The sequence below is a fragment of the Ranitomeya variabilis genome, chromosome 7, assembly GCF_051348905.1.
Source record: "Ranitomeya variabilis isolate aRanVar5 chromosome 7, aRanVar5.hap1, whole genome shotgun sequence".
NCBI lineage: Eukaryota > Metazoa > Chordata > Amphibia > Anura > Dendrobatidae > Ranitomeya > Ranitomeya variabilis.
This window is the reverse complement of record NC_135238.1, coordinates 25,010,801-25,027,872: the sequence shown is the minus strand read 5'-3', so window position 1 is coordinate 25,027,872 and position 17,072 is coordinate 25,010,801. Positions and strand designations below refer to the sequence as shown.

Below are 17,072 nucleotides of genomic sequence, written 5' to 3'. Positions count from 1 at the left end.
CTGGGCAAGACTAAGGAGATCCTGAAAACATGACCTGTTGGTGGGCCTTGAGGACTGGAGTTGGGGACCCCTGCTCTAGGGATCGCTCTCCCAACAAGCTAAGCACTAGCATCTAGACACACAGGGGTACAGGAACGAATTGTCAAAAATGGGGTGTAACTTGAGATCGGGGTGTGATCTGTGTTTATATAAAAAATGGTGAAATGTTTTGTGCGCTGCAAGTAAGATTGTCCCAGAAAAGTATGTAAATATGGCCAAAATAATACTGCCATACACAGCTCATATAATACCGCTGTATTGTGTCCAAATAACATTCCCTTAAAGAGCCCATGTAATACTTTACTACATTACTACCGTAAGTAATACTGGCTGGTTTTAGTTTGCTCTTGGCGGTAATTAGAAAATGGGGTCCCTGAGCGACTGCAGTCGGGGGGCTCCTGGAAAAGTCCCCCCAATTCTAAAAAGTTTTCTCAATCGGCTGCAGAAAACATTTCATCCGCTAAATCTCAGGCGGATAATCTCAGAAGCCGTCCTTCACTTCTTACATAATCTCCGATGAAGAAATGCAGCAACAGATGGAGCAGATTCGCTCATGCTAGGACCAAACTGTTCCAAATCCTGTATTACTCCGTAGGACCCCCTATACTGAGGCGGTGGGGGGGATTTCCTGACGACCTCCATATAGCGGATCTGTGTGACCACGTGGTGTACGAGGACGAGTCTGTAATAAAATCCATATTCACCATGCATTAAGTGGAAAGCTCCATCTACTAAAGTACCACCATATGTATCATTAATATTAAAAAGTCAGGATATTTTGACCCCAGATACGTATTTTATTCTTAAAGGGGTTTTCCACAATTTTAAAAGCAAATCAGCTTTTTTTCCCAAAAAAAAAACAGCGCCACATCTGTCCCATTGGTTGTGTCAGGTATTGCAGCTCAATTAAAGTGAATGCAACTGAGCTGCAATACCACATACAAACAGGTGTGGCGCTGTTTTTGGAAGAAAGATGTGTTTTTCTAATCTCGGCCAACCCCTTTAAAAAAAAAACAGCAGTAATACATAACCTTCTCGTTTGCTGTTACCATCGCCTTCCTCCATCTCCACCAGGGGCTGCACAAGCGATGATCCACAAAGGGACCTAATAGTCTACAGAGGAGCAGGATGTACGAGAGTTCTAGATGCCGCCTTTATAGTTTGCACTTTGCATGATACTATCTCATACGCACTATATGGCGGTATTATTTTGACATTTTACTAAGGGGCAGACCTCTTCCATGTATTAGCTACGGTAGACCACCAAGGTTTAAAGGGGTTGTCCGGGACTTTAACATCGACGGTCTATGCTTAGGATAGGTCATCAATGTCTGATCGGTGGAAGTGCGACACCCAGGACCCCCCCGCTCGTCAACTATTCCCGTGTGTGGCCAGAACTGCTCACCAGTTTTCCTCCTCTGCAGACTATCTTTAATTTTCAATTATCTCTGAGCTAGTGGGAAGAAACTAGTTGTCATAATGGATTCCTGCTCTCCTGCCTCCTTGTAGCACATATTCAGCAGCATGGGGTGGGCATTATATAGCAGTATTGAGCAGTGTAGCTGTCAATCCAGCTCTGGGGGGTGAAGTGAGATAAAACACTTACCAGAAAGCAGCAGCAGCACCATTTGCGTGTGCCTCTTTGCAGGTTTTCACTTTGATCCTCCCTCCTGCTGTAATCTGATCCCTTGTTATTAGTAAGGCAGATTTTAACATATATATCTTTTTAATATATCTGAAAAAATGTGCTTCTTTCCTCCCTTATGAAACAGATAGACTCTGCCACTGAATTCATAATTTTTTTTATAATTTTTCACACAAAAAAACTGTCTTACTAAAAACAAGGGGTCAGATTACAGCAGCCTATTACAGGAGGAGCGGGGATCAAAGTGAAAACCTGGAGAGAGACACACACAAATGGTGCTGCTGCTTTCTAGTAAGTGTTTTATCTCACTTCACCCCCAGAGCTGGATTTACAGCTACACTGCTCAATACTGCTGTATAATGCCCACCTTATGCTGCTTCTGCTGAACATGTGCTACAAAGAGACAGGAGAGCAGGAATCCTTTATAACAACTACTTTCTTCCCACAAGCTCAGAGATAATTGAAAATAAAAGATAGTCTGCAGAGGAGGAAAACTGGTGAGCTGTTCTGGTCACACACAGGAACAGTTAACGGGCCAGCATATATATATATATATATATATATACCGTTACGTTAATGCCATCCAGTACCTAAATAGTGCTGACATATAATACTCCGAATATACCAGTTTCCAAACAAAACTGCTATATAGTGGCCACATGGCGCTGTCATATACATCCGATGTTCACACAATACCATCATACAATGATTAACTAATGAAAGGGTCTTACTGTTAGTCCCTGGTGGTCCAGGACATGCTCTCCCCACAGGTTGCCCCTGAGGACGCACCCTTGGGGGTGAAACAAAAGGTTTCCTCAAGAACTGTCGCAGGTCAACTCCTGGGAGTCTCTGGGACTTACAATATGAATTTAGAAAATCCCTTTAAAAAATAAGTGACCCACATACAGACTGGGGATTCTGGGGCTGTGGTTTCTGCGACAAGCCCCCGATCTGCCTCTTTATTCCCTGGTATTCTAGGTAACAAAGCCGTGCGCCGTGTAGGGGGGGCTCGGTGCTGTATCCTCGGCTCCCTGTGTAGCTCTAACAAGGGACGCGCTCCGCGAGCTTCTTTCATGTGGATGGTTATCTGATGCGGTTGCCGTGGTAACCATGAGAGCCCGCGCTGTATGGTCTAGATATAGCGGAGGTATAACACTAAGGGCCATCCCTGACAAGCAGAGGAACACGAGCGCACACATGGGGGTAACGTATACATAGGCGGGGAGCGAGCGAGCGAGCGATATACCGAGCGTGCCATCATGGAGAAAACGAGAGTAGTATAAATATATACGGAATGTAATTACTGTATAGTGGAGTTATTAACGTTAAAGGGGTTGTCCAGGATTATAAAAAAAAACATGGCTGCTTTCTCCTGGGGGCACCATAGCGAAGGTTTCCTCACGCAGGGGCCTCTAGCTGCCATTAAATACCCCATCGGGCTTCCGCCATTGTCTAACTGCTTAGATGCCTCGGTCGTTATTCACCACGGCATCTAAGGGGTTTTATCTGCTTATCAGTCCCATAGTCCCCATTGGTTTGGCTGGATTAACTGGAACGAGCCACAATTCCAATTATATCACTAAGCTGGGCTAAACAGTATTATGGCACCATATAGCAGTATTATTTTGCATTTGGATACTATATGGTGGTATTATTTAATGGCGTATGTTAGTATTATTGAGGAATTGCAGTACTATGCAAGTTCCTTTTTGGATACTATATGGTAGTATTTTGTGGCCTATATGAAGCAGTATTACGGTACTATATAGCAGTTTTGTGTGTAGATACTATATGGTGGTATTATTTAGTGGTACAGTATATGGTGGTATTATTGAGGATTTACAGTATTATGTGGGCTCCTATTTGGATACTATGTGATGGTATTTTATCGGTTATATGGGGCAATATTATGGCACTATATGGCAGTATTATGTAGCACTTGGATACTATATGGTGGTATTATTGAGGAATTGCAGTATTATGTGGGTTTCTATTTGGATACTATATGATGGTATTAAGTGGGCTATATGAGGCAGTATTATTGTAATGTCCGTGCCCGGCTTCCCGCATGGTTCCCCTCCTTTCTCCATGTGGGGACACCAGCATACTGACCGCCCCGGACGAAGCAGCGTCCTCGTGAATCTCCTCTTTTTCTGTGCATGTCACACTGTGCGGCGCTGGGAGGCATCTTGTATAGATGGCACCCTCCCCAATACAGAGGTGCCTGAGCAACCCTTATAATTATTCTTAGTGGTGTTGGTGTGTGCAACTGTGTGTTGCCAAGTCCCCCATCCCTAACCTGTTGAAGTTATTCCCGTATCTTGTGTTCCCTTTAGTATAGTATACAGTTGTGTGCAAAAGTGTTTCCTGATCTACTATTCTTTTTCATATTTGTCACACTTAAATGTATCAGATCACCAAACAAATGTACATATTAAAAAAAAAGATAACAAAGTAATCACAGTTTAGAAATGAAGGTCTTTATTACTAAGGGAAAAAGAAATCCAAACCTACAGGGCCCTGTGTGAAAAAGTGATTGCCCTCTAAATCAATACCTGGTTGGGCCGCCCTTAGCAGCAACAACTGCAATCATATGTTTGCGATAACCGGCAATGAGTCTTTTACCACACTCTGGAGGAATTTTGGCCCACTCAGCCCGGCAGAATTGTTGTAATTCAGCCACATTGTAGGTTTCCGAGCATGAGCCGCCTTTTTAAAGTCGTGCCTCAGCATCTCAATTGGATTAAGGTCAGGACTCTGACTAGGCCACTCCAAAGTCTTAATTTTGTTTTTCTTAAACCATTCAGAGGTGGACTTGGTGTGTTTTGGATCATTCTACTGCTGCCTAACCCTAGTGCGCTTCAGAGTGAGGTCATGAACAGATGGCCGGACATTCTCCTTCAGCATTTTGTGGCAGATAGCAGAATTCATGGTTCCATTTACCACAGTAAGTCCTCCAGGTCCCGAAACAGCAATACAGCCCTAGATCATCACACTACCACCACCATATTTTACTGTTGGTATGATGTTCCTTTTTTGAAATGCTGTGTTACTTCTACGCCAGATGTAATGGAGCATACACCTTAAACTTTTGTCTTGTCAGTCCACAGAGTATTCTCCTAAAAGTCTTGGGGATCATCAAGATGTTTTCTGGCAAAGCTGAGATTTAGCCTTTATGTTCTTATTGCTCAGCAGTGGTTTTCATCTTGTAACTCAGCCATGCAGGCCATTTTTGCCCAGTCTCTTTCTTATGAACACTGACCTTAATTGAGGCAAGTCAGGCGTGCATTTCTTTGCATGTTGTTGTGGGGTCTTTTGTGACCTTTTGGATGAGTGTTCACTACACTCTTGGGGTAATTTTGGTCATCGACCACTTCTGGGAATGTTCACCACTGTTCCTTGTTTTGACAATTTGTGGATAATGTCTCTCACTGTGGTTCATTGGAGTCCCAAAGCTTTAGAAAAGGCTTTAGAACCTTTTCACGACTGATAGATGTCAATTACTTTGTTTCTCATTTGTCCCAGAATTTCTTTGGATAGCGGCATGATGTCTAGTTTTTGAGGATCTTTTGCTCTACTTCACTTTGTCAGGCAGGTCCTAGTTATGTGATTTCTTGATTGACAACAGGTGTAGCAGTAATCATACCTTGGTGTGGCTAGGGAATGTGAACTCAGCTTCCCAAAGATGTGATAAACCACAGTTACGTTATGTTTTAAGTGGGAAGGGGCAATCACTTTTTCACACAGAGCCCTGTAGGTTTGGATTTCTTTTTCCCTTAATAACACCTTTACTTATTAACTGCATTTTGTGATTACTTGTGACCTGAGACATTTAAGTGTATAAACATGCAAAAGAATAGGGAATCATGAAGGGGGCAAACACTTTTTCACACAAATGTAGTTTGTCTGTGTTCCTGTGAGTTATTTGGCGGCACAGTGGGTCCAAGTATTATGTTGGCTCTAGCTGTGTGGAATATTTGGATACTTCATGAGTGTATTACATGGGGTCTATAAGACAGTATTATTATCTCCCTATCACCTCAGACGCGGCACCTCTCCACTTCAGAATCTGCAGTACACAAGTGACCTTGACTTGTCCACTAGTGGCAGAATCTCACTTTCTATTAGGTTACTCATGGAATCTTGCAAACCCTCCTACAGTCTCACTTCACCACACTTTCTAATCTCACAGTGCCAGGTATCGTTCCGTATTCTTTGCTTGGGAAATCTACAGAAAAGCTTCTTTGCTCCTCAGCCAAGACATCACCTCATACCTTCAAATGTAACCATCACAAGCTTTTTGTATAAGGATTGTAGACAACAGTTTAGCTATCGATTGTAAAAGTGCCCTCTGTAAGTGACCCCGGCAGCAGGAAAACCCAGCTAAAATATACAGAAGTATATCATGTGTTCTCTACAAATGCAACGCAATTCTCATGTGCACAGGCACAACTCATAGCTTCTTCAGTCACCAAAGACCACCAACTTGTTCACACCAGCCGTTTACCCTCCCTGCAAATCACGTCAATCACTCCACATCGACATCCCAATATATGGACTCCCAAAACACAACCACACACACACATATTGCAGAAGAATAACATCGAAGTGCTTATGTATATACAGTACATGTATTATAGCTGAAAAACAGGCAATTTACCCAACATGGGATAAAGCCAACATAGCATTACAGGAAAACAAGGCACAATATTAGTGGGGGCGGTCTGGCACAAGAGCTTGGCGCTGCAACCGGTAAGAGAGAAAACAAACACTTTTCCAACCCTCTTATACTGAGATGGAAGTCACTCAGATCGCTCAATTTTATCGTTCAAAAGTGGATTGAAACTAAAACTAACCTCTTGATTTTGTGCCGTGATGGCGGGTCGCGGGTCTAATTTCCCCACAGGCGAACTCCAAAGGCGAATGGGCCGATACGTGTCATAAAGTGGTCGATCCGCATATATGGTTAGTGTATATTATTGTTTATGATTATTATGTATAGGTTCAACAAAACCTTCTTTCTGGAATCTATAAATGTCGTATTTGGAGTAAAAAGAGGAATATCCGCTCTGTCATTATCACCCAGGTTTTTTTTCTTCAGCTTTATGTTCCAGAGATTTTCATGTGTTAATCCGGTTGTTAAATATAGGACATTTCACTGTGTAAGACTATAAGCTGCGCGAATATAGAAAATGTGTTATTCATATGGCTGGCAAGAGACTAGCGCATACAGCCATGCGACCTTCTTATACAGCGTTGGGTGCATGCAGTAACTCTCGCTTCTGTTTAGAAAGAGGCTGAAACTGTAATGGTGGCCAATATTTTCAATTGCTCTGCAAAGGGTCTAAAACAAGGCTGTTAAGTAAGGAGAGACAGTCTGTTATAAAGCAGAGAGAATGTTCTGTGACCACCCCAGTACAGGAGGTAAGGTGAGGTCAAATTTTACAAATTGCCAAATGGCATAATAGGGCGAAGGCACGCCGTTTCTCCACTGATCATACCTGCTCCTATGGCCACACCTCATCCACGTCTTGTTCCTGCTCCTTGTATGTGCTTCTGGATACCAGGGCTCGATGTCGAGGTGAAGAACTGCCAACCTGAAAATTGTGTAGCTCATGGAGTACTAACCAACTCATCTGAAAGTCAATTTAGTCTCCCCTGTTACCTTGAGTCTTTCTCTCAGATTGTTACCCCTGTCCATTAGACTTTCTTGTGCTCCCCATTGGGCTTTGCACGTAGCCCAGCGTGTTCCCATTTGTTGTATTTTCTAGGCCTATAAAAGGCCTCCCAAGACACACCCCTGTGTCCTGGTATTGTTTTAAGACTTTTCGTTAGCCTCTATGTGTCCGTCTGCGGCTTCCAGGACATCTACTGTCTGCTTGCGGCTTTCAGAACCCCTTTAAGACTATCAGTTTGCCTCTCTTACGCCTACCAGGATGTCTCCTGTCTGCTTTCAGCTTCCAAGAGACCTTTAAGACTTTCAGTTTGCCTCTATATTTCCGTCTGTCGCTTCCAGGATGTCTCCTATTTGCTTGCGGCGACCAGGACCCGTTTGAGACTTTATTTGCTTCTACATCTCTACCTGCAGCTTCCAGGACATCTTCTGTCTGCTTGCATCTTCCAAGTCCTCTAGAAGACTTTTCAGTTTGCCTCTAGGTGTCCACCTGCGATTTCCAGGAAGTCTCCTGTCCGCATGCATCTTCCATGTCCCCTTTAAGAATTTTAGTTTGAGTCCAATAACTCTGCTATCTGTTTCTTGCCTTCAATACCTGCCTACTGCACTGACAACCATGGCGGTGTGCCCACCACAGACCCTGGCTTAGAGAATCCACCTCACCTAGTTTGCCCGCTTTGTGTAACACAGACATTTTGGAGAGTTGAATAATATGGTTTGCATTCAATTGATCAAACTTTTGGCCAATCTGCCCAATATTATTCTAAATTGGGGGGGTAAGTGATAAATTGATCTTATTAAAATCTGACTTCTCCACCAAAAAACACCAAAAAAAGACCAACCATCAAGACGTTGGATTGATTAGTTTGACATTTCAGAAATGGAAGACAACCTGAATTACCACTCCTACAAAGAACACAAGAGTCTTCAAGGGTGTGAAAAAACTAATTATATAATTTAAAAGGGTTGTTCCCATCTCATCCTTTCATGACTGAGACGGAAATAACTCACTGACCACTGAAGGTGGAGATGCAGAAACAGTCATGTATGGAACCATTGAAGAAGGAGTTCCACAGCAAAGATATAATTGAGCCCCCCGTCATGGTTCCAATATTTAGTATATGGAACAGAAGATCCTATGTGCAATTTACTTGAACCTTGGGACAATTCTTAACTGACAGGCTAAAATTTATGGGGACCCTTGATGCTCCCCTGACAGATCATGGTCGTGTAGATAAGAATCTGGCATGGTGGAGATGAGCCACCATTAGAGATGACTTGAAGAGCGTTCCTGTGTATCGGAGAGTCAGGTGAGAAAGCTGCTGGCCAAACAATCAGCCGAGCAATTGTTTCACCAACAACTACCTAAAGCAGAGGTGTCAAACTGCATTCCTCGAGGGCCGCCAACAGGTCATGTTTTCATGATTTCCTTGTATTGCACAGGTGATAATTTAATCACCTGCACAGAATGATTCCAGCACCTAGTGGAATGCTAGGGAAATCCTGAAAACATGAACTGTTGGCGGCCCTTGAGGAATGCAGTTTGACACCTCTGATCTAAAGTGTATGGGGGGCTCTAACCTCCTGTTAACCAATGTCGTTCTTCTAGAGATATAAATCCTATATCGATTCTTGCCACTCAGCAAGAAGATGGGACCCATCAGGGTTTGGTTCTTTTCTCCAAGATCCGATTGTTTACCTCCATTATAAATGATGCAAAAAACTCAAATTTTATTATTGTCAGTATTTTAATTTATTGTCTACCAGGAAAAGAATAAAAAATAAAAATACACGCACATTTTATAAATTTTTCTCTGCACCGCCGGCACGGTACGTATGATTTCCAGAGTCCGCAGGTGAGGATTTCAGTACAATGAATACATTTCTGAGGGCATGATTTATTAATATCGTTCATTTGCTAATTGCTCCTCCCTCATTTGCAGTGCAGGAACACGGAAAGACACTTTCAACACAAGGACAGACTTCACAAATCAACAAAAGGAGACACGTTATGTTCCACGGTCCTCGACGACCTCTCTTTGCCCCGTTCGAAGAAATGAAAAAAAAAAAAGCAAATTTTGCTAATTTCTTCTTTGTTGCATCTACCGCTCTTTATATGTCACATTTTGCCCCGCACCTATTTTATTTGGACATATACATAATCCTATTAGTGGATCTGATTATACATACGGTAATAGGAAATGCTGAATAAAATTTCCGTCCTCGCTCAGTAAAACAGTGCGGCCATTACAAACTGTTAGTGGACGTGCGGTTATTCTTTAATGACTACGTTCCCCAGGGCACAAGTTAAGTATCTTATTTATAATGCATTCTACTGTATTATTAAGTTTTCTTAAGAGAGAGGATAGAGAGATAAATTAAAGACCCGGAGGACAGTGCGTGGAGGGTTTCCTAAGAAGACACACGTAGGGTCATGCATCTGAAGTGGTGTTTTTGCACAGCACTTCAGTCTCTATTGAAACGCCACTGAAAAGGCCAAATCTTGCAAAATAATTCTAGCACGTCTCTCAAGCTGTCGGAAAAGAAGTTATATGCATGGTCGACGTCGACCACATCTTGCTGCCCACCTCCGATAGGCATACATGGCCAAAAATGATGCACGACAGAGCCTACTTTGTCTCCGTCTGTATCAATCTAGTTAATAAATGACCCCCTTGGAACATACACCAGAATCCCGTTTTGCGGAGATTTGGGCGTAAGCCTCAAAGGAGTCTCTGGCCATCCTGATGGGTTCACACTAGAGTTTTGGAGGAGTTTAAAAACAATTTTTTTAAGCAGAAAGCTCTTTAGGAAACTCGCCTTTTTTAGGGAGTTTTTTTTCTTAAGTATTTTTGAAAAATTTTAGATGATTTTTTTTACTGAAGTGTTCGATTACATAATGCTTAGTTTGGAAAGTTTTTCTTGAAAATCTGCTTCAAAGAAGTGATGTGCATTTTTCAAAATCTCAGCAGAAAAAAAAATAGCTCAAAGTACTCCTCGTAAGAACAGTAAAGTCTTTTGCTGAGTTTTTAGACCAGAAACTACAAAACTGTGAGGACATCCCATTTTGGATTTCCCATAGCATTTTTTAAGAAGATTTTGGAGAAGAAATAATCTGATTGCACATATCCGTTCACGCGTAGGGTTTTGTTTTTTTTGTAGATTTTGAATTGGATCTGCCTTAAAATCAGCATAAAAATGTACTCAAAGAGCATTTGAAGTGGTTTTGGATGTAGATTTTGGGGCAGATCCTCCTCAAAAACCTTCGTATGAACCTAGCTTTGCTATCTAGTTTCATCACAGATTAGGATGGGGTCTCACAGACTTTGTGATAATCGAAGGACCTTTTCAGCAAGTAGGGGGGAACTCCTTTAACTTCTAATGTTTTCGTAGGGTTTTTAGGCTTTTGGAAACCAAAAAGCCCATTTATTGGGTTTGAAGAATGTTTCGTAGGTGCTCTGACAATGATTTGCTTAGACATAGGCTTAGAGAGTAGTAGAGGTACGTGGAACAAAAGGCGTTATATTCACATTAAAACGAAAAGTCCACATATAGGAATATGCTTTTCTACATCTATACATATCTATATACGGTATCTATATATATATATATTATTCACAGGTCAGCTAAACTGAGGTAACTTTACTAAGCTAGCCCTAGCCTTGAATCAGAAATACCCTACACGCAAGATAAAAAGTTTATCAATTATCACCTTATCTACATTATTGCACTAATATTGTGAACATTGAAGACGTCTAAGGCAAATAGGGAAATATGCTACTTAAGTCGTCTATACCACTCAGAGTCGGAGGAATATACAGCGTCTCACTCAACGGGGGGAACTTGAAAAAAATGTGTGACTTATATCTAGGCCCTAAACCCGGGGAAAGACAAAAAGAAGATTGAGGTCTCATATCAAAACTAGATTTAGTGGGAAAAAAAAGTCTTGTTTATTGCCCATAGCAACCAATTAGAGCTCAGATATCAATTCCTAAACTACGTTTGAAAAATTAGACATGGTTGCCAAGACTAAAAAAAAATAGACTTCTCATAGCAACCAATCAGAATTTAGCTTTCATTGTAAAAACTGGACTGGAAAAATGACACGTGGGCTCTGATTGGCTGTTCTGGTCAACCAATAAAATAACATTTTATTATTCTTTAACGTAAATTAAAATAGAGATATGATTGGATGCTATGGGCGAAAACAAGGCCATTTCTTTCTCTCTTTTACACGGGGGGCCCATTATTGTGCTCTGACTGCTTGTTTCCAAATACGTAAACACGTATTCGACAGTTTTATAGACACCTAAAAATGATTATCTTTCTCGAAAACTTCGATGTCTCGAGAGAAGGAGCTAGCTCCGATGGCAGCCATTTTGTGTCAATATGATGATTTTTTTTTTTTGGTAATGGCCACTGGTTTTAGGTTAGCACTTCGGCTGTTTTAGCTGTAGCCCTTGATATGATTTGTATTGACTGTGGCCAAGTCCTCGGAGAGACAGAGGAGGCTTGGAAACCATTGTTGTAGATAGTGAGGGAGCACTTGGCGAATATGGCCGCCAGTTCATGACATAAGGAGGGAATTTTACTTTGTCACATGATCTAAAGATGGATGAAACACGTACATGTACGACCCATTAGTTCAGTTTACATTAAAGTTATGGTTGTGTTCTTAATGGCCACATCTTGATACCCAAAGGGGATCATGTAGGAGGTTGAACGTTATCGTACTTGATCTCCATTTTGTAACTCCCATAATGGAATGATAGAATACGGTACACTCAATCTGGCGCCCGTTTTAGTTGGAATATTACTTGGTGTAAGCCGATGATGGATATGGGATCCCAATAGTGGGAAGTTAGAAGTCATTTTGTTGGTCAATTTGATAATGATGTAGGTCCTAGAATCAACTGTTTTCTTCACACACAAAATGGACGCCGGCATTCGTTGTTTTTGCAGATGTCGAATGCCATTAGATAAACCGTGTTATAGTACCAGCCTTTCCAGACGATGCAAATACCCAACAAAAGACAAGAAAATGACTAAACAGTAAAAGATCTGCTACATGTATTCTGCATAGGCAGTTTTTTGTTTGTTTTTTTGGAGGGGGGATCAGGAGAAAATGTCCTCCCTCGATGACCCTCTGTGGCAGAATAACTGTCAAGGCAATGTATTGCTATATGTGCATTCAGCCAGTCTTCTGGTAGATGATGAGTGGGACGGGCAGACTCCAGGGCATCGTTACCGAGTGGGGGGAAGGGAGATGTCATCAGTCATGATAGGTGTTAACAAAAATATCTGATGATGCCAAAAATGATCACATAAAGGAATGATGTGTTAACGATTGATAGACCTGAATTAAATAAACACCTTCAACAAATTCCGAGCGGAACGTTCTATAGTTCTCCAAAGGTTATGGCAGGTTCTACGTTTCCATGGAAACTGCCGGAGCTGATAAGTGCCACTTTCACAATTAATTCTATGAGCTGGCTCTACGATGGCCAATAAAAATAGACCTGACATCCTTTGTGGCTCTTCTGGACATCCATTGGCTACAAAGCCCATTAATGGCAATATGGTGGAAGTATGGTTGCTCACAATTACAATGGCATCTGGTTAAAAAAACAAAAAAAAAAAAAAACCACAAAAAATAAAAACACAAAGATTAAAACAAAGTCCAATGTAAAATGTGGAGTAAGGAGTATTTACCCTTTAAGAGATTACCCTGGTACGGCAGCCATTAAGCCTCGGGATGAGTTATAATGCAAGCCCTTATTAGTTTGGTGGGTTGATCAGCCATAAAGGTGGCGCTAAGGCAACCATTAATAGAGAGCTGTAACCGAGAGCAACCATATTGTTTACAGAAGAAAAAAACAACAAAAAGGCTAGACTGGTTGCTAAGGTTACAGATTTCCATAGTTACCTTCGTACCAATTTTCTTAGGCCGTGGTGTATTTTTTTGTCATATGGAACCATGTAGGATAGTATCAGTCAGTCAGGCGTACAGTATAAAGAAACTGGACTTCTGGGTATGTAAGAAGATTGCACTCGCCCTGCCTGTGCTGTTTCATCTTTTTTTGGGGGGAAGGGTAGGGTTTGGTTGTAGAGTATGACAGGAGACACTTGTGTGAACACTGCCTGTCTTATATCAGTCTCACATATAAGTCCTTCACACCAAAGCAAAAGCAGCAATTAGTCACCAACCCTAACAATCCTTGATCAAAAGGCTTATTTATCCAATTACACATGGAAATTATCCAGAAACGTCCATCCTTCCTTTCAATGAGTGTTCTCTCACCTTTTTATTCTTTATTTTTTGCTTGTAGGCTCATGATCAAAAAAAAATGCTAAGAGGTCTATCCTGCTTTACTTCTTAAACCAGGAGGTGACCGTTACTGGAGAGAATGACATCAGTTCCCAATGGAGTAGAATCCAACTGGGTGGTCCGTCCATGTTACACACAAATCTCAATGGCAGTTGCCAGTAGCATTTGAGTTTTATTCTTGTCTTGACGTCCATCTGTCCTGCCAGTGCCAGAAGGTGGCTGGCTAGGATCTGGCAGAGAGTGAGGAACACGAGGTGAGGAACCTCCCTCAGTAAGTATTGTCCTCTTGAGAGGAGTGGGATTCTCATGACGTTGGGGCACGGGTGGTAACTTTTCTCCTGTTTGCTTGCGAGAGCGGTAAGAAGGTCTACGTCGAGCTTCCGATAGTAAGTCATACTTGATGTAGAAGAAGACCTCCTTGACTGGGCTCCTCTTTTCTGACTCTAAGGAAAGAAGGCGTTGGAACATTCGTAGAGCATTGTCCGAGAAGCGGCGCCACTGAGAAGGAAGACCAGGTAGACGACCCTTCTGCCAGTGAACAAACTCCTCAAAGAAGGCATCTCCTGGTGATGCCGACTCCCAAGGAAAGTTGCCAGTGAGTACACAGAAGATAAGTACCCCAAAAGCCCAGACATCCAAGCTTGTCTCTACTGGAAAGCCTTCGGACCGTCCCGCTTGGCATACTTCCGGGGCTGTATATGGGATTGTGCCGCTCACTCTTTTAACACGGCAGCCCACTTTACGGGTCATACCAAAGTCTGCTAGCTTAACTCGCCGACACTCCCGATCGAAGAGGAGAACATTTTCTGGCTTAATGTCACGATGAACTAGGCTTTTACTGTGCATAAAATCTAGAGCTAGTCCCAGTTGTTGAACACATCGTTTCACCATGTCTTCCGGAAGACCCACCTGGAAAGAAGTAGAAAGAATGATAGCTACTAAGAACAATAACAATAAACCACATGAAACAAAAAATCTAGAGCCTAACGTATACTAAATTATATAACTAGCCTGAACATGAACCAACGCACATATGTGGGTGTCTTCTGCATAAAAGAGTGGACCAATACTTAACCCAAAGGATCAAAACAGAACCAAAATATAAAGTCACATACCAATATCAAGACAAATACAGGTTAAAGAATAGCACAAAGAGCTAAGAAGCTCAATAAATAGACAAAGGACAAGTCAACGTACTCTATTCTGCCGAATGACTCATGAACCCATGACTCACGGACCATGAACATATTCAAGTACAATTCAGGTATGCACAGCCTATTATTCAGAAATGTCCTTCTAAAGGCACTCATGCATCCAGACTCGCCAAGTAGGAAATTCATCTCACCTGTGGTGGAATAATATCAAAGAGGTCTCCAGCTGGTGCATATTCTTGAGCAAAGACATAGCAGTCCTCTGTCTGGAAGAGCACATGAAATGCTCGGATAATAAACGGACTGCAGGATAGAGCGCTGGTTACACTGAACTCCCGTAGGAAACTCTTCAGTTTCGTCTTGTTCTTGTTCACAAATTTCAGAGCCATCTTGTTACCTAAAATGGAGAACATGGGTCTTAAATGTATCAGAGTGTCTACTTTATATCTGTAGATGTCGGGGCATTTCAGATCCTGATGCTTTGGGTGGAATATGTCAAAGATAATATCTAATTACAATGGCTAGGTAAGGTTAGCCATGTCCTATAGGACACTGTTTTTGGAGAGGGAACCTCTGGTGGTCTCCACCTAACGTGATCTGGTCTTGACAATCTACACTGGCCCCCTTATAAGCAAACCTGTCTCTACCTACCATTATTAGGCTCTTGGTTACATTACAAGCACAAGGACTGTTTGGTCCATGAAGCAAAATACATCCGGGACATTTGCTTTTTAGGCTTCCCTTATAACAACATATCCAGGATTGAAATATATAACCATTTGTCTCCTGTCTGGGATAGAGACGCCTTTGGGACCTCTAGGGTCTCTGCACTCCCTGCTTTGGACCACGTGACAATATGGCAAAGCCTTGAACATGCACATCTGCTGTCTTGGCAGAATAAGATGCCATACCCTTCTATATGAGGGATTGAGAAGAAACCAATCATCTGGACACCAGGAAGTAGGAACTAAAGTGGGATTTTAACAAGTCCCCTTCCCTCTATCTTTACGGGGAATACTTGGATATCATGCAATCTAAGGGTGTATGACCTCTTACATTTTCCTGGTCTTACCTGTGCTCTTATGGGACACCAGCTCCACCCTGCCATATGTCCCCTTCCCCAGTTCTCGAATCAATTCATAGTGCTTCTGCACTTCGCCTCCGGACAGGCTGCGGATTGCTAACGCCTGCATGTCTTCCGTGATCACAGGTACACCACAGCAGCCTAGCTTCCGGGACGGTTCTTGATCCACCGACCCAGCACTCATGCTCACACTACGAGAAAAAAAATACTAAGTTAGAACCAGAACATACAGAGTTCGACCAACTGTATGGAAAGAATGTATGAAATAATTGCATATCAAGTTGGAAGTGTAGCATATATTATACACAAATTATGAGTTTCACGAAAATTCTTAGTCAATAAAAATGCCAATTTCGCATCATATCGATCCACCACACACAAATTTTACCAAAATTATACAGTGTAAAACTGTAGGGAAAAAGTAAATAAAAGGACCTCAATTGACTTTCGAGAAGCCCAAGTTTGCCCAATTGTATACGTGAAGCCGATCTCTGATGTTCACGGATTGCAATGTGTGGACCACCTGCGGGTCCCCCGACCCGAACTCAACAGCATCGTTTATGCCTATAAGTCTAGTGAGCTCAGGCAAGGAGATCCGCGGCTGGTGCTGACATCAAGGTTCGTAGTCAGTCAATGTCCTAATAAACTTTTCACCTTGATGGAAACCCCACAAGATCAATCAAGTACCTAAATTATAACGAGCCGGGTTTGAAACAGAAGAAATACTCGAGTTGTTGCTTTTGAGGAAGATAATAAAATATACCGCACTTCCCAGCATTTTTGCCCCATGTTGGATGACCAAGATTGGAGTTTGTGCCAATTTGTAGATTTGCTGACTGGTTTCTCTCTCTCTCTGGAAATTTCTCCATTGAAATTCAGGCAACAACACAAACAAAGCATCTGTCAAAACACTGGATGCGTTACACCCGTTTTTCACTATTTTCACGACGTCCATCGATACGTCACACAACGCATTACAACACCCGCCAGCAGACGGAAGTGTGAAAGTAGCCTTACATGTTGACAACAATTTAAAATTTCTTCTCAGGAATCTTATGAAATGAGGAAATCTACAAAATGGCTGCCTACGTTTGTGGAGGCAGTATGTGTATTTTTAATGGTGTTAGAAAGGAAGACTAGAGAATAGAAAG

General features: G+C 42.1%; 1 protein-coding gene across 2 annotated transcripts in view; it reads right to left on the bottom strand.

Moving 5' to 3' along the window:
• Positions 1-12,312: 12,312 nt before the first annotated feature.
• The window catches only part of SBK1 (SH3 domain binding kinase 1), a 61,501-nt gene continuing 56,741 nt past the window's right edge, over positions 12,313-17,072 (bottom strand). For both annotated transcript variants that reach the window (XM_077274579.1, XM_077274581.1), the window contains exons 2-4: positions 15,910-16,112; positions 15,032-15,234; positions 12,313-14,595 (exon numbers count right to left, since the gene is read on the bottom strand). In XM_077274579.1, coding sequence (XP_077130694.1) covers positions 13,816-14,595; positions 15,032-15,234; positions 15,910-16,112 — 1,186 coding nt within the window. In that variant the 3' untranslated portion in view covers positions 12,313-13,815. The remainder of the gene's footprint in view (positions 14,596-15,031; positions 15,235-15,909; positions 16,113-17,072) is intronic.